This window comes from Ictidomys tridecemlineatus, chromosome 5 (assembly GCF_052094955.1).
Source record: "Ictidomys tridecemlineatus isolate mIctTri1 chromosome 5, mIctTri1.hap1, whole genome shotgun sequence".
In the NCBI taxonomy this organism is placed as follows: Eukaryota; Metazoa; Chordata; class Mammalia; order Rodentia; family Sciuridae; genus Ictidomys; species Ictidomys tridecemlineatus.
In genome coordinates this window covers 79,598,808-79,620,161 of record NC_135481.1, presented here as the reverse complement: position 1 = coordinate 79,620,161, position 21,354 = coordinate 79,598,808, and the positions used below count along the sequence as shown (strand labels likewise).

General features: G+C 36.3%; 2 protein-coding genes across 5 annotated transcripts in view; one reads left to right on the top strand and one right to left on the bottom strand.

Moving 5' to 3' along the window:
* Prorp (protein only RNase P catalytic subunit) overlaps positions 1-21,354 on the top strand; it is a 132,810-nt gene that overhangs the window by 67,103 nt on the left and 44,353 nt on the right. The window lies entirely within an intron of this gene.
* LOC101966007 (adenylate kinase 2, mitochondrial) lies at positions 1,524-2,350 on the bottom strand. The gene has a single exon (XM_040274851.2). The coding sequence runs from the start codon at positions 2,328-2,330 to the stop codon at positions 1,677-1,679; it is 654 nt and encodes a 217-aa protein (XP_040130785.2). The 5' UTR covers positions 2,331-2,350; the 3' UTR covers positions 1,524-1,676.

Below are 21,354 nucleotides of genomic sequence, written 5' to 3'. Positions count from 1 at the left end.
GCAGTTCCTTTTCAAATTAACCAATATAGATCTGCAAAATATATAATATTTTACCAAAATAAGAACTTGAAAGTGAAGATCCTAAAGTCTGAAAGCAGTTCCATGGTTATAAAAGTATATAAAATTCTTAATCACTTTCTAGTGTTTTAGCAATTTAATCAATATCTACTACCTGATTTCACTCTGACATATAATCAGAGGGATAAAATCTCATAACATTTGACTCTTTATTTTGTTATTTCTAATTAAGTCCTGACTTCAGTGAGTTACTTTCTGTAAAGATATCAGGCTATAATATAGGCATTAACCAGGTCCTTCCTCACACCTGTATATATACACCCACACACTGTAGTAGTGTCTTTAATTACTAGTTCTGTTCACGATTTATCCTGTTCATGGTTTTAATGTTGACTGTGGCAGTAAGAATCAGAAAGTTTAGTACCATAGCAGGGGGGAGCTAACAAACTTTGGCATTTTAAATACTTTGAATATTTTTTTTTGATACCAGAGATTGAATCCAGGGGTACTTAACCACTGAGCCATATCCCCAGCCTTTATATATATATATAATTTTTTTTTTTACAAATTTTTAACATACTTTATTGACTTAGGGTCAAACAAGGCAGCATTTGGTCAATTAAGAAAGGCACCTCATTGAAGATAATACATCACAGTGCTGTTGAGTGTCCCACTCACAGGATATGAGGATGGAAAGGATAATCTTTGGATGATATAGCTTAGGACAATTGTTCATTTTATTATTTTTATTTACTTATTTTTCATGGTGCTGGGGACTAAACTCAGGGCCTTGTGCATGCCAGGCAAGCATTATACGGCTGAGCTACATCCCCAGCCCTTGCTCATTTATTAAAAAGGGTCCTTTCACACACCACAGATGAAAGAAAGCATAAGATTGTGGCACGTGCTGGGTGGTTGCTGAGACCGTGAGCTTAGCCATGAGAGTGGTGAATCAGGGGAAGGGAAAGAGACCCACCTCCCCTTTTTTCCCCAACACTAGAAAACTTGATTTGTTGAACCTCACCTCCAACAATACACCCCTTATCTCTTTTAGGTGTGGAGATGATTTTTTTTTTTTAATTGATGCTGGGGATTGAACCAGGTCCTTGCACATGCTAGGCAAGTGCTCTATTGCTGAGGTACATCCCTAGCCTATAGAGATGCTTTTTTGATCTTATGGTGTGGGGCACTAGCCTTAACAATCAGACACTCTCTCTTCTAAGCTACAGAACACACAGGACCACAGTTTGATTTCCTGCATTCTTGGCCTGGCACCCCATGAGGTTCTGAGATAAAAGCTGAGGTCTAAGCTTTAAAATATATTGTCACCAGTTCAGAGTAAATGAAAACCCGATTGCTTAGAAATAACACTGTATCACCCTATTTGTATCCACACCCTCAATCACAGTATTTTTTTTTAATTAATTGTTTATATTTTAAAACTCCCACCTAACATGTAAAAAAAACCCCACTCACTACAACACTCCTGGTCTTCCAAATAGTCCTTCCCTCTCCATGCTTCCCCTGACACCCTTCCCCTCTGCACAGCACCAAAAAGCAGGGATCACGCCGTGGGGTGATGAGCAGTGGTGCAGTCTCGTCTGGCCTTCTTTACTAGGATGTGGCTTTGGAGAAAGCTGCTAGGATGCTTGCAAATACTACATTAGGGGTCTGGGATGCATTGATGGCAGAGTGGATCCCCGCTTCCTGTAGTACTTCACAAGTGGGGTGGTCTGGGAGTGGTAGGCTTCCAGGCGTATTTTCAAGGCCTTCTCATTATCATCTGATCGGCAGATCAAGGGTTCCCCAGTGACATCATCTTTCATGGGTTGTTTTGGGGGATTGAACTCCTCATGGTAGGACCGGCCACTTCTGGGGTGAATCAGCCTTCCAGTGATTCTCTGGATTAGCAGGGAGTCTGGAATGCGGAGTTCAATCACAGAATCAAGCTTCTCTTTCCTCTTCTCCATGAGGTCATCAAGCATTTCTGCCTGTCTCACAGTCCGAGGGAAGCCGTCCAGAAGAAAGCCATTTTTGCATGACGGGGTCTCCAAATTCTTCTCAATAAGCTCCACTACCATTTCATCAGTCACCAGTTTCCCAGCATCCATAGTTGCTTTCAACTTTTTTCCCAGTTCTGAGCCAGAAGCCACCATGGCCCTCAGCATATCTCCAGTGGCCAAATGGCAGACACAGAAGTTTTCTGCCAATTTGGGGGCCTGCGTACCCTTGCTAGCCCCAGGTGGCCCCAGCAGCACAGCCCGGATGCCTTTATGACACTCCGGTTCGGCTGCTGGCGCGTTGGGAGCCATGTCCGCCAAAGCCTCTGGCAGCCACCCACCTGCACACCTCACAGGTCCAGTACTACCTATATATAATTTTGAGACAGGTTCTTGCTAAGTTGCTGAGGTTGTCTTTAAACTCATGATCCTCCTGCTTCTGTGTCCTCAGCTGCTGGGATTTCAGGCATATACCACCATGCCCAGCAATACTTTGAATTTTAAATATATGTTTTAAAAGAATAATTTCAGAGATTAGGGATATAGCTTAATGGTAGAGCACTCACTTAGCATGTACAAGGCCCTGGATTTGATTCCCAACAACATAAGAAATAAATAAAAGACAAAGAATAATTTTATTTAGTGGTTTGATATATGCTTTAGGTGCTAAATATTTTATATGCATCATTTCATGTAATTTATACAACTCCCTCAGGTGTTATTACTATTTGCATTTTACAATGAGGAAACTAATACTGAGAAAGATTAAATGAACTTGTGACATTACTCAAACCAGCAGTTCATTCAATAGCCCCTTATCCCTACTAACCTGAGGTAGAGCTTGGATCTCAAACTACTAGAAAAAACTATTCTTAAAAAAGTATGTGTGTGTATACACACAAATTTATGTATATATTTGGTACTAGGGATTGAATCTAGGGGCGCTTAACCACTGAGCAACATCTCCAATCCCCTTTTAATATTTTATTTAGAAACAGGGTCTCCATGAGTTGCTTAGGGCCTCACCTAAATTGCTAAGATTGGTTTGGAACTCAGAATCCTTCTGCCTCAGCCTCCGGAGCTGCTGGGAGTATGCCACTGCGCCTGTCTAAAAATATATTATGATGATGAAGAAATCAGTTACATAGCCTGTTGAGAAATTTAAGCTTATAGAGATGAGAATAAGTTATAGGAAAAGGCAGGGGGGGGATTAACCTTAAAGCTAGTATTGTTTCATTTTGTCACTCAAAAATGCATTCCTTCACCAGGTACGGTGGTGCATACCTGTAATCCCAGCAATATGGGGTGCTAAGATAGAAGGATTGTGAGCCTGAGGCCAACCTGAGCAATTTGGCAAGACCCTGAGTCAAAATTTTTTTTAAAAAAAGGAATGACGGTGTAGTTCAGTTATAAAGTGCCCCTGTGTTTAATCCCAGTATCCTTCTACACCCCCTATACATTTATTCAACTGAGAAATAGTAGTATTATCTTATATCATTTAAACAGTGTTCTTTTTAAATTAATATTAAATTACCTTTATTAATTCAGAAAGAGTTAGATCGGTGCAGTGGCACACATCTGTAATTCCTACTTCTCAGAGGTGAGGTAGAATAATTGTAAGTTCAAGTCTGGACTGGGCAATTTAGCAAGACCTTTTCTCAAAATTTAAACAAACAGAGCTGGGGATATAGCTCAATGATAGAATCACCCTGGGTTCAATCCCCTGTATTCGCCACTCCCCCCCCCCCCCGTACACACACACATACACATACACACAAAGAGAAGAAAAAAGAGTTGACTTTTTGTGATATTTATTCTCTCCATCTAAGATATATTTTTCCTTGTAGAGTTTTGAGTTTTTAGAATAAGGTTTTATTTCAGAATAGTTTTATAGAAAAGTTGCAAAAATAGTTAAATAGAATTCCAATATCCTATATCTGGTTTTCTCAGTCATTAACAATTTAATGTAATACATTTGTCACAATTAATTAGCCAATACTGTCAACATTATTAAAATTGTAGTCCATGGGAGGCTGAGGCAGGAGGATCAAGAGTTCAAAGCTAGCCTCAAGCAATGGCAAGGTGCTAGGCAACTCAGTAAGACCCTCTCTCTAAATAAAGTACAAAATAGGGCTGGGGATGTGGCTCAGTGTTTTGAGTGCCCGGAGTTCAATCCCCCAAAACAAAATCCATTCTTTATTTAGATCTTCTTAGTTTTCACTTTTGTTCTTTTTCTTTTCCAGGAGTCCACCAGTATACCACTAGTCATAATGTCTCTTTAGTCTCCTTATACCTGTGACATTTTATTAGATTTTCCTTGGTTTTGATGAACCTTGACAGTTTTGAGGTATACTGATCAGGTATTTAGTAGAATGTCTCTCAACTGGGAATCATATATTTTTCTCATAATGTGACCAAATTGTGAATTTTGGAAAAGAAAACAAGGTGCTGTTCTCATTCACATCGTATCAACAATGCATCTGATCAACATGACTTAGCACCATTGATGCTAACCTTGATCACTTGGCAGAGAAACTGTTGGTCAAGTTTGTTAATGAAAAATTATTTATTTTATTCCTTTCCATACTTTATTCTTCAGAAGGATGTCTCTATATGCAGCCCTCACTTGAAGAACGAGGGGAATTAAGCTTTTTCTGCTTTTTTTGAGGGAAAGAAAAATTATGAGCTGTATAACAATGTTTCTCCTAAGGAAGGACTATGTATACAGTGTTGAAAATTATATCACATAATGATGTCATAGCTGTATTAAGTTGTTTTGTATACTCTTCGATGTTCACATAATGGCAAAATCACCTAACAATGTATTTCTCAGAATATGTACCTGTTGTTAAGTAACATAGGACTACATTTACATAAATCACTTGGAATTCTGCCCTCTTGAAATTTGTCCCTCTCACTTATACATTGATTTGTTAAATCATTTATTTATAATAGTATGAACTTATGAATATTTGTTTTTAACACTATAGGTTACAACCTATACTACTTTATTTAGCTGTTCAAATTGTTCTAGCTTATCCATTGGGAGATATGGCTTTTTGACATGTCATCACTCGTAGGTATTTTTTTGCTTGTTTAGCACTTCCTTACTTTTGGCAATATAGTATAGATGCCTCATTTTGTACGTTTTCTTTTTAAAGTTAAAATACAGACTGTGCAGTGGTGCATACCTGTAATCCCAGCAACCAGGAGGCTGATGAAGGAAGATTACAAATTCAAGACCAGCCTCTGCAAAACTTAGAGAGACCCTGTTTCAATATAGGAAATAAAAACGTCTGGGAATATAGCTCAGTGGAGAGATGCCAGATGCAGTGGTGCACACCTGGCATTATCTATGAATTATTACAGCTTACAGGTGCATACCGCTGCATCCCCAGTGGCTTGGGAAGCTGAGGCAGGAGAATCTCGAGTTCAAAGCCAGCCTCAGCAAAAGTGAGTTGCTAAGCAACTCAGTGAAACTCTGTCTAAATAAAATACAAAATAGTGCTGGGGATGTGGCTCAGTGGTAGAGGGATTATTTCCTCTTCATGTGTTATTTTTACAACATACAAAAAAAAACAACCAAACCTTTGTTTAATATTACCCAAAAAAGGATTTCTTTTACTATATAATTTGTTCAGTGGGATTTAATTATATCATAGTCACTTTCTTTTTTTTATTGGAACATTAGACTTATACATAGTAGTTGGGTTCATTCAGGCAAAATCATATATACATGGAATTTGATTTATTCCATTTCAATGCCCTTTCCCTTAACCTCCTTTTTCCCTCCTCTCTTTCCTTCCCTTGTTCTCCTTCCTCTATTCTAATGATCTTCTTTTTTGCTCATTTATTTATTTTTGATTGCTGCTTTATACTTATACATAAAGGTGAAATTCCCTGTGGTATATTTATATATGCACATAATATGATTTTGTTTAGTTCATTCTTCATTTCTTCCTCTTTTCTCTCTTTCCTCCTTCCCTATCATCTTATTCTACTCCATAAATCTTTTCTATAACTTTATGTTATATCATCCTCGCTGCCTTCTTTTCCTTATTTTTCTCTGCTTTCCACATGTGAGGGAAAATATTTGACCCTTGATTTTCTGAGTCTGGCTAATTCCACTTAACATGATATGCTCCATTTCCACGCATTTCCTAATAAATGCCATAATGTCATTTTTCTTGATGGCTGAGTAAAACTCCATCATGCATATATAGCACATTTTATTAGTCCCTTCATCTATTGTTGGGCATCTTTGCTGATTACATAATTTGGCTATTGTGAATTGTCCTGCTATAAACATTGTAGTGGTTATATTGATGTAGTTGCTGATTTTAGTTCTCTCACTGGTTGGTTGGTTGGTCAGTTGGTCAGTTGGTTTGAGGGACTGAACCCTCAGGGGTGTAAACCACTAAGCCACATCCCTAGGTCTTTTTTTTTTTTTTTTAAGATAGGGATCCGTTGGTTGCCTCACTAAATTGCTGATGCTGGCTTCAGACCTGCAATCCTCCTGCATCAGTCTCCTGAGCTGCTGGGATTACAGCTGTGTTCCACCATGCCCCGCCTGATTTTAGTTCTCTTGGATAAATACCAAGCTGGTTCATGTGGTGGTTCCATTCCTAGTTTTTCGAGGAATCTCCATACTGCTTTTCAGAATGTTTTAACTAATTTGTAGTCTTGCCAACAATGTATAAGTATACCTTTTCCTCCCACATCCTTGTCAGCTTTTATTATTATGTGTATCCTTGATGATTGCCATTGTAACTGGAGGGAGGTGAAAGCCTCATCTGGTTTTGATTTGTGTTCCCTTTATTGCTAATGATGTTGAACATTTTTTCATATATTTATTGGCCATTTTTAATATTTCTTCTTTGGAGAAATGTGTGTTTTGATCATTTGCTCATTTATTGATTGGGTTATTGGTTATTTTGATGTTAAGTTTTTGGAGTTCTTTACATATTCTTGATATTAATCCCCTGTCCGAGGAGCAGATGGCAAAAATTTTCTCCCACTCTGTAGGTCTTTTCTTTTTTAATCATTTCCATTGCTGTGCAGAAGCTTTTTTGGGTGGGGGGTAGTTTGGGGGATTGAACTCTGGGGCACTTGACCACTGAGCCACATCCCCAGTCCTATTTTGTATTTTATTTAGAGAAAGAGTCTCACTGAGTTGCTTAGCACCTTGATATTTTTGCTGAGGCTGGCTTTGAACTTGCAATCCTCCTGCCTCAGCCTCCCTAGCCACTGGGATTACAAGCGTGCACCACTGTGCTGGGCTCTTGATGTGTGTTTGAAGGAGGTTTGCTGATATTTTATTTGTATATCTATGTTCATCAGGAATATCAGTCCATAGTTCCCTTTCCTGGATGTATCTTTGTCTGGTTTTGGTATCATGATTATCCTGGTTTCATAGGATGTATTTGAGAGTGTTCCCTTTCTTTTAATGTGGAATAATTTGAGAAAGATTACTGTTGCTTCTGTTTTAAAGGTTTGGGAAAACTCAGCTGAGAATCCATCTGGTCCTTGGCATCTTTGATGGTAGGCTTTCCCACCTCCCCTTGCACTGGGAATTGAACCCAGCAATGCTTAAACACTGAGCCACATCCCCACCCCTTTTTATTTTTTATTTTGAAACAAGTTCTTGCTAAGTTGCTTAGAACCTCACTAAGTTGCTGAGACTGTCCTTGAACTTGTGATTCTCCTGCCTCAGCCTCTGAGTCGTTAGGATTACAGGTGTGCTCATGCCACCATGCCTGGCTCTGTTGGTAGCTTTTAATTGCTGTTTTAATTTCTTTACTTGATATTGGTCTGTGTAGGTTTTATTTATATCTTCCTGATTCAACTTGGACAGGTCATATGTGTCTAGAAATTTGTCAGTGTCTTCTAGATTTTCCAGTTTATTTGAGTATGAATTTTTAAAATAGTTTCTCATGATTCTCTAGATTTCAGAAGTGTCTGTAGTGATACCTCCTTTTTCATCTTGAGTTTTGTTGATTTAGATTTTCTCTCTCTTTTGGTTAGTTTGGCTAGGCTAGGATTTTGTCAACATTATTTATCTTGCAAAGAACTAACTGTTGAATTGATCCTGTGTATATTTTTATCCTCTATTTTATTAATTTGGCTCTGTTCTTAATTATATCCCATCTTCTACTGATTTTGCATTAGTTTGTTCTTCCTTTTCTAAAACCATGAGGCATATACTTATTTATTTGGACTCTCTAGTTTTTTTTAATGTAGATACTAGATGCAATAAATTTTTACTTTTAATACTGCTTTTATATTGTACCAGAGATTTTGATATGTTGTATCTATGTTTTCATTTGTTTCTAAGAATGTTTAAATTTTTTTCTCTTGTTTAGTCTATGATCCATTCTTCATTTAAAAGAGTATTGTTTACGGGGCTGGGGTGGTGGCTCAGTGATAGAGCACTTGTCTAGCATGTTTGAGGCACTGGGTTTGATTCAAATAAATAAAAATAAAGTTCTATCAACAACTAAAAAAATAAAATTTAATTTAAAAAAGGAGACCTTGTGGTGGATTTTTTTTTTTTAAAGAGTATTGGTTAATTCCCATGTGTTCTGTGGTTTCTATTATTTTTCTTGCTGTTGATTTATAGTTGCATTCCATTATGGTCCAATAGGATGCATAGGATAATACCATTTTTTAAAAATTTGTTAAGACTTACATTGTGGGGGCTGGGAATATTATAGTTCAGTTGATAGAGTGATTGCCTTGCATGCACAGGGCCCTGGGTTCAATCCCCAACACACACACACACACACACACACACACACACGAAAAAAAAAAAAAAGACTTACATTGTGACCTAAATATGGTCTATTTTGGAAAAGGTTCTACAAACTTCTGAGAAGAAGGTAAATGTAGTTGCTTTGGGGTGAGATATTCTGTAGATATCTATTAGGTCCATTTGATTTATAGTACTATTTAATTCTGTAATACCTTTATTGATTAGTATGTGTGGATGCCCTATCTATTGTTGTAAGGGGTTGTTGAAAACTCCCAGTATTATTGTACTAGGGTCTTTCTGGTATTTCATGTTAAGAAGTGTTATTCTTGTTCCCTTTACAGGATATAGTGGCCTTCTTTGTCTCTTCTAATTAATTTTTGCTTGAAATATGCTTTGCCAGATATGAGAATAGCTACTCGTGCTTGTTTCCAGTCTCCATGCACATAGAATATTTTTTTCCATCCTTTTACCTTCAGCCTTCTTACAAGATGAGTCTCTTGCAAATAGTACATAATTGGATCTTGTTTTTTGATCCATTCTGCTAACCTATGCCTTTTTTAATTTGTCATATATGACAACAGGATGCATTACAATTCATATTACACATATAGAGCACAATTTTTCGTATCTCTAGTTATACACAAAGTAGAGTCACACCATTTGTGTCTTCATACATGTACTCAGGGTAATGATGTCTAACCTATATGCTTTTTAATTGGGGCATTGAGAGCATTTACATTCAGTATTATTGTAAGTATGTGTTTGTATTTTCCTGCCATGTTAATTTGCTATATTTAATTCTGTCTTGATTTTCATTTAGTTAGTTGCACTTCTAGTGATCTGCATCTATTGGGAGCTTTGGGGTTTATTTTTGGGTTCCTCTGTATGCAGTTTATCTTTGAGTTTTCTTTATAGTGGTGGCTTGATAGTCATGAATTATTTTAGTTTATTCTTATCATGGAAAATTTCATTTCCTCAATTTTGAAAAAGAATTTTACTGGATATAGCAATCTTGTCTGGCAATTGTTTTCTGTTAGAGTTTGGAATATCATTCCAGGTTCTCCTTGATTTTCAAGTTTGAGAAGTCAGATTGAGCCTTGGGCTGCGGTTGTGGCTCAGTGGTAGAGCACTCGCCTAGCACGTTCAAGGCCCTGGGTTCGATCCTCAGCACCCCATAAAAATAAATAAAATAAAAGTGTTGTGTCCAATTACAACTAAAAAATAAATATTAAAAAAAAAATATATATATATATATATATGTCTTTTGGGTTGCCTCTAAATGTGATAGGATTTTTTTCCTTCAAGCTTTTAATACTCTTTCCTTTTATTTATGTTAGGTATTTTGATTATGATATGTCTTCAACAGTTTCTCTTCTGAGCTTGTCTTGTTGTCGTCTGGTTGTCTCCTAAATGTGGATATCTATCTCATTTCTGATATGGCATATGTCTCTGTTACTATCTCATTGAAAGTGTTCTTGGTGCCTTTAGCCTGTGTCTCCATGTCCTTTTCTATTCCAGTGATTCTCAGATTTGTTGTCTTGATGGCTATCCCAGAGTTCTTCTATATTCTGATCATAGACTCCCCCGTCACCTTGTTTCACACTAGTATTCAAGTTCATATATCTTGTCTTTAAGGCCTGAAGTTCCATCTTCAGGCCCTAAAATCCTGTTTTCTTCATAACCTATTGGTAATGCTTTCACAAGAATTTTTAAATATGATTTACTTTGTCTTTGATTTCCAGGAGTTCTGATTGGTTTCTTTTCATTATCTCTGTTTCTTTATTGAAATGGTCTTCATCCCTTGAATTTGCTCTCCTAATTCATTTTTTATATCTTCTTTTAGTTCATTGAACATTTTAATAATCAAGTTTTTTATATTCTTTGTAATTTCATATACTTCCATATCTATGGGATCCTTTGTTGGGGGATTGTGAATTTTGGAGGGAGATTTGTTTGCCTTTTTCCTCACATTTTCAGAGGGTTTGGTTTTGTGCATCATCAGTTGGGATGGATGTTTCTTTCTCTTTTGTATGTGTCCATTTGTGTGTAGTTATCCTTTTTGTTCTGGGGCTTCTCTCTGTTTTTGATATTGATGTCCAAAATGTTCTCCCTCCTGTTGTTTCTTCCTGGGGCCTGGTTATTGCTTTGGAGTTTTTCTCTCCCCAATTCTATGTGTAGAAGTAATGTTGAGACTCAAGCGGGACTAATTCATGTGTGGGTTATGATTCACTGTTACTTGACTGAGTTGTGTGTATAGCTTAGCAGCAGGATCTCTACTCTATGAACTTTAAGTTTCCCAGTCACTTTCCAGCCACTCGTAGAGGAAGTACTAATATTAGCTAGCACTAATGTTAGCAACAGATGTATTGCCTTAAGATAAATGTCCAGTGTTTACTTTGACATCTATTACACTTAATTACCACCTATATAATATTGATGGATGTTTTAATCAGCTTTTTCACTGCTATGACAAAACAAGTGTAGAGGAGGAAAATTTTATTTGAGGGCTCACAATTTCAAAGGTCTCGATCCATAGACGCCAGCTTTATTCCCCAGGTCTCTAGGTAAGGTAGAACAACATGGCAGAAGAATGTGGCAGAGGAAAGCAGCTTACATGATAATTAGAAATTAGAGAGAGATCTCCTCTTGCCAGATACAAATATATACCCCAGAGCCACACCCTCAGTGCCCCACCTGACTTCAATTACCACTCAATTAATCCCATCAGGTGATTAATTCACTAGTTAGGTTTAGGCTTTCATAACCCAATCATTTCTTCTCTGAACCTTCTTGCATTGTCTTACACATGATTTTTTCAGAGACACCTCGCATCCAAACTGTAACAATGGGGTCGGTGTTTAATATTAGTACCAATAATAAAAAACTGTGAACTAGGCCTCTCAGCATCACCAGTTGCTGTGTGCTTTGTGTGAGTGGAGGACCAAGCTAGCTCACAATAAACACCTCTTTGCTGCTTACAAAAACAAACAAACAAAAAAAAAAAAACTGTGAACTAGATCAGGCATTAGACAGCAGGTGTCTGCTACATCATCCATTGTATTAATAATCATGGTAGCATGAATGGGGTAGGAATTACATAAACTATATATTTCTATTACATAGTGTGATTACAGTTTCTTAAGTGAAGCAAAATAGGGTAGGAAGTTGAGAAAAAAACTGAAACATTTAAAAAACTGAACAGAGAAGAGGCAGGAGATAGGTAGCAGATATTGGCTGTAAATAAGGAGGAATCAAAAATTAACTAAAAGCAATAAAAAATAAAAGAGAGGAAGAGGGAATAGTAAAATTTGACTATTACTGTGGAAAGAATGAAGAAAGGACAATAAGAGGAACAAAATCCAGGTGGGGTTGTGCTCAGCAGTAGAGCACTCACCTCACATGTGTGAGACCTGGGTTCGATCCTCAGCATCACATAAAAATAAATAAGTGAAATAAAGGTATTGTATCCAGCTACAACTAAAAAATAACTATTAAAAAAAAAGTGGGACAAAATCCAAGGCACAAATAAACAAGCAAATGTAAGATCAAAACAACTCAAAGCCATGTATAATTTTATCCCATCTAAGTCAAACCAAGGCTAAATAATAAACAGCTGAAGAAGAAAGTAATTAAAATAAAGTAAAATTATATTCAGGTACACGTATTTTTTTAACCTGTCTGCACAGTGAGAATATACCATATGCATGCAGGCGTGCACACACACACACACACACACACACACACCCTAAATCTTGCAGAATAGAAAAAAGTAAAAAGTAATGACTTTTTTTAAAAATTTAAGTTAATTTTTTTTTATTTTAAAGAAGAGGGAGGGCTGGAGCTCAGTGATAGAGTGCTTGCCTCACATGGGCGAGAGACTCTAGGTTCAATCCTCAGCACCACATATAAATAAATAAATAAATAAATAAATATATTGTGTCCATCTACAACTAAAAAAATATTTAAAAAAAAGAAGAGGGAAAAAAAGTGCGGGGAATACAGAGGAAAAAAATGACATGAGAAGAAAGAAAAAAATCTTAATGAGAAATAAAGGGCTTGTTTCCACTGAAGTGGTCAAAACTGTTAGCAGGGATAGAATTTCATTCTATTTTTTAAAAAATATTTTTTAGTTGTAGATGGACACAATATCTTTATTTTTATTTGTTTATTTTTATGTGGTGTTGAGGATCAAACCCAGGGCCTCGTGCATGTGAGGCAAGTGCTCTACCACTGAGCTACAACCCCAGCCCCTGGGATTTCATTCTTATTATTTATTTTTGGCCGTGTAACCCTTGTGTTGAGGGCTGGAAGGTTGTTAAGTCCAGTGTTCTGTGTTCCTAACCTAGCTGCCAGCCTTTGTGGCTAGGAGCCAAAGCTGGTTGCAGTACTTCTCAACTTCCAGTCCTCCAGTATTGGGTGGAATAGACTGGAAATGATTCCATAAGCTCACACTTTGATGTACCATCTGTATACTAAATATGTAGTGATGATAGATGAAATGTAAAAAAAAAAAAAAAAAACATAAATTATAGCCACATTCAAAAATAATATATTGGAAATATAAAATTTTGAGTAGAGCCAGGCATAGTGGAATGTACCTATAATCCAGCTCCTAGGGAGGCTAAAGCAGGAGGATTGAAAGTTCAAGGCCAGCCTCTAATTTAAGAATACTTTGTCTCAAACAATTGAAAAGGGCTAGTTATATAGCTTAGTGGTAGTGTTCTCAATTCTATCCCCAGGATAGGGCTAGGCAGGGCAGGGCCTTGTCTTGATAGGGCCAAAACCATAGGCCTGCTTAGTTCTGAGTCTTGGAACAGGAATGGAAGTAGGGAATTCAGTTGCCTTGGGGTAATACAGTCTAATTGTATGCCACATCAGAAACGGTTGCTTAAAGATTTATTGCTTAAAGTAAGAGTGGAGTTTCTCAAAATGACAACAGAGGCTGTAGTAAGAAAGAAAACTTTTAACTACCATTTGAGGTATTGCTTGTAACTGCTTATAAATTCCGGAATGAAGACATAAGAAATGATGTAGCAACTTGCCAGTGACTAGATCTGTTACAGAGACCCCAAGTCAACAGGACTTAGGAACGAGGAAGGAGAGTAATCCTAAAACTTTTAGGAAATTAAGAGAAAGAATATAAAATAGAGAAATAAACAAAGTTTCCCTCAAAATGAAAATAAGTCTGCAAACCAAAATTCCAAAATATAAAGAAATTAACACTAAGAAAGACAACCAACAAATGAACAACTAAAACATAAATTTAGAGATGAAATGAATTCTAAGCTTCAAATATTTTGAAGTTTGCTGAATATGCTCAGATACAAATGAATGAATTCATGTAAGATAAGTAATAAAACATGAAAAAAAGACAAGTGAAAAGAAACAAACATTTGAAAGAATCAGAAATCTTGAATTAAAAATAGTCACTGAAATAAACATGATAAAGACAAGACTGGCCACAGTGAAAGAGAGTTTATGAAATGGAAGTTAATGCTGAGATATTCAACCAGAATGAAGCACAGAATGACAAAAAGATTTAGAGAAGGAGAGACTGTGACTTGATGGCAAGGGAATGAATCTCCAATAGAGATAGTAAAATGAAGAGAATTTGGTAATGAACCAGATGGGGTAAGTGTAAATGAGAAAACACAGGGGCTGGGGATGTGGCTCAAGCGGTAGCGCGCTCGCCTGTCATGCGTGCGGCCCGGGTTCGATCCTCAGCACCACATACCAACAAAGATGTTGTGTCCGCCGAAAACTAAAAAATAAATATTAAAAAATTTCTCTCTCTCTCTCTCTCTCTCTCTCTCTCTCTCTCTCTCTCTCTCTCTCTCTCTCCTCTCTCACCCTTTAAAAAAAAGGAAAAAAAAGATTAAAAAAAAGAAAAAAAAAAAAAAAGAAAACACAACCAAGAATGACATCAAGACACTGGTGTGTTTTACTAGATGAATGATGATGCCAAACTGAGAGATTGAAGGAAGTCTAGAGGGAAGATTTAGGGGGCTGGCTTTAGATGTGTTGAGTTTGATGCCTTGAGGGAGTAAAAGCAAATTCTTAATAGGTTGTGGACATTTTGACGTAGAGTTCAGAAGAGGGGACTAAGCAGAAGAGAGAAAATTTTAACTCAAGCATGTGGGTGATAAATTGTATGGAATGAGAAAGGAAAATTCTCAGACTGAGGTTGAAGGAACTCTAGTACTTTTGTGTAGAAGATGATGAGCTTGCAAAGAAGACAAAGTAATGACTACAGAGATTGGAGGTAAACTAGAAGAGTAGTTAATTGACTTTTTTAGCCCAGGGAAGCGTGTGTCAAAAGAGACTCTGCAATATTGTAAAATATTGCAGAACTATCACGGGGAAAAAACATTTGGAAATATTACTGGATTTTGTTGTATGGAGATGATTGGTAACTATTATAGAGTGAGCTATGGAGGTGAAAGGGCCAGCAGCCAGATTGGAGTGAGTTGAGGAGTGAAGGAAATTGAGAACATAAAAAGGACAGAAGTAGATCAGCATCTAGAAGGGGATAAGGTGTGTGGTCAAAAAAGGGTGTTTGAAAACAAATGAAAAATATCCACATGAGGAATTGCAGCTGGTAGTGTAAGAGCAAAGGAGTATGAATGATGCTGTAGGGTATCTGAGAAGGTGGAAATTGATAAAGGCCAAAGCACACATTGAGGAATTAGCTTCAAAATGGAAGTATAAAGGAAAAGAGAATACATTATGTGCAGATATATTTTCAAGAGAGTATATATTATTTGATTATGGAAATTTTTCCAAGTATCTTAAAGGATATATTAGTCCTTCAAAATATACTTGGGGGAAAATGGACTTAAAGCATAATTGTCTTCTGAATTTTTAAAGTCACCAATTACTATTTACCTGTTGCGTGAGAAGCCATACAGATATTCATAATTGACTTTTTTAGTGCTTTCTTGTTTTCTTTTAGAATAAATTAAAAAGTAATTTTAGATAGTAAAATGTTTTGTAGGATTAGTCTATACAAGTGAAGAAGTTACATGTTATGTGAATTTGAACCTTACTTAGTTTGGCTTGATTTACCATTAATAACATTCAGATTTTGGTCTAAAGATATTGTTTTGATAGAATTGATCATTTTGGCTAGGCATGGTGGCTCATGCCTGTGATCCCAGTGACTTGGGAAGGCTGAAGCAGAAGGATGGCAAGTTTAAGACCATCCTCAGCAACTTAGCAAGACCCTGTCTCAAAAAATAAAAAGAGCTTGAGATATAGCTCAGTGGCAAAGTGCCCTTGGGTTAAATACCTACTACCAAAAAAGAAAAGAACAAAACTGATAATTTTATTACTATACTGGGCAATAATAACAAAAATTCTGCTTTGAAAATAAAGCAAAAGCATCCTAAGATTATTTATTGAATTGGTTTATTAAATTTTGAACTATTGAATATGTACATCATATGTAGTTATCTTGAGTTTTATATTTCACAAATGTTATCCATTATCTCCTTTAATCTAGCAACCACAAATAACTTCCTGCAGAGAAGCAGCTTATTTTTTAGGTAATACTCTGCTTACTTACCTGTTTTTAATTTTTTTTCCTCTTTAAATCTTTGTTAAAGGTGATATTTTTGTCACATGGTAATGTTACTGGAAAGTGGTGTTGGGAGATGATCTGTGAAAGAAATGAGAAAAAAATGTTTTTCTACTAAAAAAGAAAAATGGGTCAGTGAGACCACAAGACTTAATGTTTAATTTTATGGGCTCAAATTGAAGGTATACTTCAAGATTTCTGCCTCCCTAGTCACAAGGTTTCCTCGTAAGAACACTGTTCAATTTCTAATAAATCACATTTAATCACATGATTTTCATGTATTTTTGAGATTGCTCTGCCACAAAGACATTAAATTTATTATGAGCTACCTCCCAAGCTCTTTTTATTTTTTGTCTCCACTTATGCCAGCTACATTGATCTGAACATTTTAATCATTTTATTTGTTAAATATTTTTATATCCTCCTTGTTTAAAGGCCTATGTGAGGTGCAGCTATAGGAATATAGCTCAGTCGTTAGAGCATTTGCCTAGCATGGACAATGCTGAGTTAAATCCCCAGCACCAAAAAAGAAAAGACTACAAAGGTGAAAGAAGCATAGTCTCTATCCTTTAAGAGTATTTTAAATTGTTAGGGGGAACCAGAAGAAAAAAAAAAAAAAGACAAATGTCTACAATAGAAGACAAATCATTATTGACATGTTAATTGTACAGAAACTGCAAGTAATATTTCTTAGATTTTCCTATGGCTCAAACTAATTTTTCTGTCTTTTATTCAGAAATATTAATTCCTGTAATCTCAGCAATTTGGGAGGCTGAGGCAGAAGAATTTTAAGTTGAGGCCAGTGTCAGCAACTTAGCAGGTTCTATCTCAAATTAAAAATTAGAAGGTGCTAGGGAAGTAACTCAGTAGTAAAGTGACCCTGGGTTCAACCCTCCTACACACATAAAAGCTATTATGGAGTTTCCAGTTAATTTATTCATAATGGCCGTGTTGTCTTTTCTTTTTCCCTAGGTTTTATTGTTCTTGTTTGTTTGGGGGAGTACTAGAGATTGAACCAGGGGGCACTTTACCACTGAGCTAAGTCCCCAACCCTTTTCATTTTTCATTTTGAGATAGTCTTACTAAGTTTCTGAGGCTGGCCTTGAAGTTGGGATCCTCCTGCCATAGTCTCCCAAGTCCCTGGAATTAGAGGCATGAGCCACCAGGTGCTTTTTCCTAGTTTTATCTAACATGTATTAAGAATTTTTCATGTGCCAATACCTCTTCTGAGTACCATATATATATTATATTATTTAATCCTCACAACAGTTCTATATAAGCTGTTACTTTTCTTTTACAGATATAGAAACAGAGGAGTCAAGAAATTTGTGCATGATAAATTCACAGCTAATAAAGGTCAAACCCAGGTTTTCTGATGCCAGATTTTAAGTTTAATTACACTTATTATTTCCTTTCTCTGTGTACCTTGCCAACTTTCCTTGTCTTTATTAACAGAGAAAAGCTGCTTCAGAAATGAAAGTGAAAGTCAGTGAGGGTGGCCCAGGCCTGTAATCCCTGAGACTTGGGAGACTGAGGCAGGAGGATCGAAAGTTCAAAGTGAGCCTCAGCAATTTAATGAGACCCTAAGGAAGTTTAGTGTGATCCTGTCTTAAAGTTACTAATGATTTTTTTTTGGGGGGGGGGGTAATTAGATGTCAACGTGGTTTTGAAGTAGAAAGTACTCAGTTTACAACCAGTTCAAGCTTGTGCTGTGACTGTGACTTGGTACCTTTGTACATACTGCTTCTTTAGGTTGTCTTATTACTTCTTGCATGCACTTGTCAGTTTGGGAGTCTTTCCAGGAGGTCTTCCAAAACCCACCTTCTCATCCCCATCAAGTCTTCTTAGGTCAGGGCGCTTGGCCCCTCCTGTGTGCTCTCTGAGCATCCTGCTATCATCTGTCATAGCACCAGTCACAAAATTGCAGTTATCTAATCTTAAGATCCTTGATAACAGGGAATGTTTTTTTGCTCTAGAAACCTCAACATCCATTGTATTCACAGTGTTTGGCATGTGGTAGATACAAAAAAAAAATGTCAAATGAATGTTTGACTCATGTATTTTAAGACTTCCAGAATGTTTGGTGAGCTCTTTTAGTCTGTGTTTTGCTCCAGAACCTCCCACACATGGTTTAGGATGGACAGTGTCTCTTTTGGTTCTATCACAAGATTTCATCATGTTACTCAGAATGGTACACAAATTAAAATTTATGAATTGTTTGTTTATGGAATTTTTTTATTTAGTATTTTTGTACCAAAATTGACCACAGGTTAAAAAACCATAGAAAGTAAAACAACAGCCAGGCATATGGTGGTACATGCCTGTAATCCCAGTGACTCAGGAGGCTGAGGCAGGAGAATCAAAAGTTCAAGGCAAGCTTCAACAACTTAGTGAGGCCCTAAGCAGCATAGAGAGAACTTGTCTCAAAAGGGCTGGGGATATGGCTCAGTATTTAAGTGCCCCTGGGTTTAATTCCCAGTACCAAAAAAAAATTAAAAAATAAAATCACAGATTAATGGAGAGGCTACTACTTAGTGATGTTTGTTATCACAGCAAACCCTAACTATACCCTTTCGTATTGTGGTCACTTTTAGTTTATACTTTGTCTGAAACTTCTTAGGATTTTTTTTTAAATATTTTTTTTATTTGTTGATGGACCCTTATTTTTATTTATTTGTATGTGGTGCTGAGAATCAAACCCAGTGCCTCACACATGCTAGGCAAGCGTGCTACCGCTGAGCCACAATCCCATCCCAGGATTTTTTATCTTTAATAATTTCTCTTGATTTCTTAGCTTCTCTATTCAGTTGAATTGCATTTCCTATAGTAATGTTGAATTATTTTATTACCTGTCTGTCCTCCCTCTAACTTCATACCCCTCCCCAGTTTATCATCTCTTAACTTGCCTAGAGCACTCTCTAAAATAGATAAGATCTTTTAAATTTATATTATAAAAATACACTCTAGTATTAAAATATTAACCAGCACAGCTGGGCATGGTGGGTGGCACACACCTGTAATCCCAGCGATTTGGAAAGTTGAGGCAGGAGGATTTCAAGCTCGAGGCCAGCCTAAGACCTTAGCGAGACCCTGTCTCAAAATAAAAAGGGCTGGGGATGTAGCTCAGTGATAGAGTCCCCCTGGGTTCAATCTTCAGTGTCTCAAAAAGAAAAGAAAGAGAAGGAAGGAAAAATATTAACTAGAACAAAATTATAAAAATTAATGATAAAATTATTCTATATCCTGATAGTGGAGATGATTAAAACCCATAAAATTGCGCATACACACATGAATGGAAAAAAAGAGAAATTAACTAGATGTTATAAATTAAATTTTTACTTTATTTGACTAAAAGAAAGATCTTACACTATATTATTAGAAAATATTCCTATGTATAGCATGTAAATTAAATGTCAAAACACATCTATATTCTTCTTTTCTTCATTAACAAAATATTTATTCAATATGGATAGTAAAGAAGCTTTATCTCATTCTCTGCTTACAATTATATTTCATCCAGAAATCAGTTGAAGAAAAGTCAAAAGTCATCCAAAATATCTGATTTTTGGATGCATCTTGATTGATTTTGTTTTGTTTTTAACTTTTAGCTTATAGTTAGGATTGATCAGCTCATAAAGAAGTCAGCAGGGTAGCAAGAATAGCTAGTATTCTAAGAGTGGCTGAATTTTACAAGAGACCTATGTTGATAAGTATCAATAATCTTGAATATCAACACTTGTGACTAACTAGAAATACCTAAAATGTTGCCTAGTTTAGATATTAGATAAATAAATTTATCTAGGTATTTGGAATACTAAGATATGCCTGCAAAGCTTCTAAAATAAAGAGCCAAACCGTCTGTCCTCAGTTTTTTTTAATATAAAAAGTCACAGTAGGTCTCATGTACATATCTCCTTGCATTATACACACACAGACACACACACAAATACTCTGTTTTACTCTTATTTGTAGGATGATTGATAAATATATATACATATTCATGTACATATATACACAGACATGTGTGCAGACACACACACACACAAATAATTGACTCAGGTGCCATAGGGAAACTGGTGAACTTTTTTTTGGGGGGGGGGAAGGTGCTGGAGATTGAACTCAGGGGCACTCAACCACTGAGCCATATCCAGCCCTCTTTTGTATTTTATTTAGAGTGGGTCTCACTGAGTTGCTTAGCACCTTGCTTTTGCTGAGGCTGGCTTTGAACTCACATTCCTCCTGCCTCAGTATCCTGAACCATTGGGATTACAGATGTACATCACCGTGCCCAGCCCACTATTAAAGACTATTAATGGTGGTGATGACCAAAACCACACATTATTCTGTACTCATTGTTTGTCAAAATTTTTTTGTCAATCATCTCCAAAGAAGAGGACAATTGGATGTTTTTTCAAAGAATACGATCAGGGAAGCATTGGTACTACTATTCAGATCAAAGAATAGAGGAGGATAAAGCTAAATGACAGTTCTTATTTTGTTTTTGGAAACGACTTATGTATTGTTTTTTGTTTTGTTTTGTTTTGTTTTTATGAATAGTCACTCTTAAACTTGCCTAAATAATAGAATTGTAGAACTTTACTCCATAGTAATGTCCTGGTACGTTAGGTCAATTATATGGTCAATTTTATGGTCACCTATTTTCTAAGAAGCGCTAGGAAAATATTCTCATTAAGATTTGTTTCCTCAAATTAAATGGAATGATTTTACTTTTGTCTCATTACCTTTTTTAAAATTTTTATTTGCATTTATTTTATGCTGCGTTTATTTCCATGCCATAAGTTTTTGTTTCTTTAGTTTCTTCTTGATATTTTTTTCTTCTGTGCAATCTCCCCGTCTGGTTTAGGAAAAATTGTTCCTTTTCAATGAGGGTCATTTCATTGTGGCAGGAGGAACTCATATATGAGTTAATATAACTGTGTGTTCTTAGCATAGCAGCTCATCTTGGATGCTTTGTTCCCCTGAATATGTTCAATGAATGACCAGAGAAC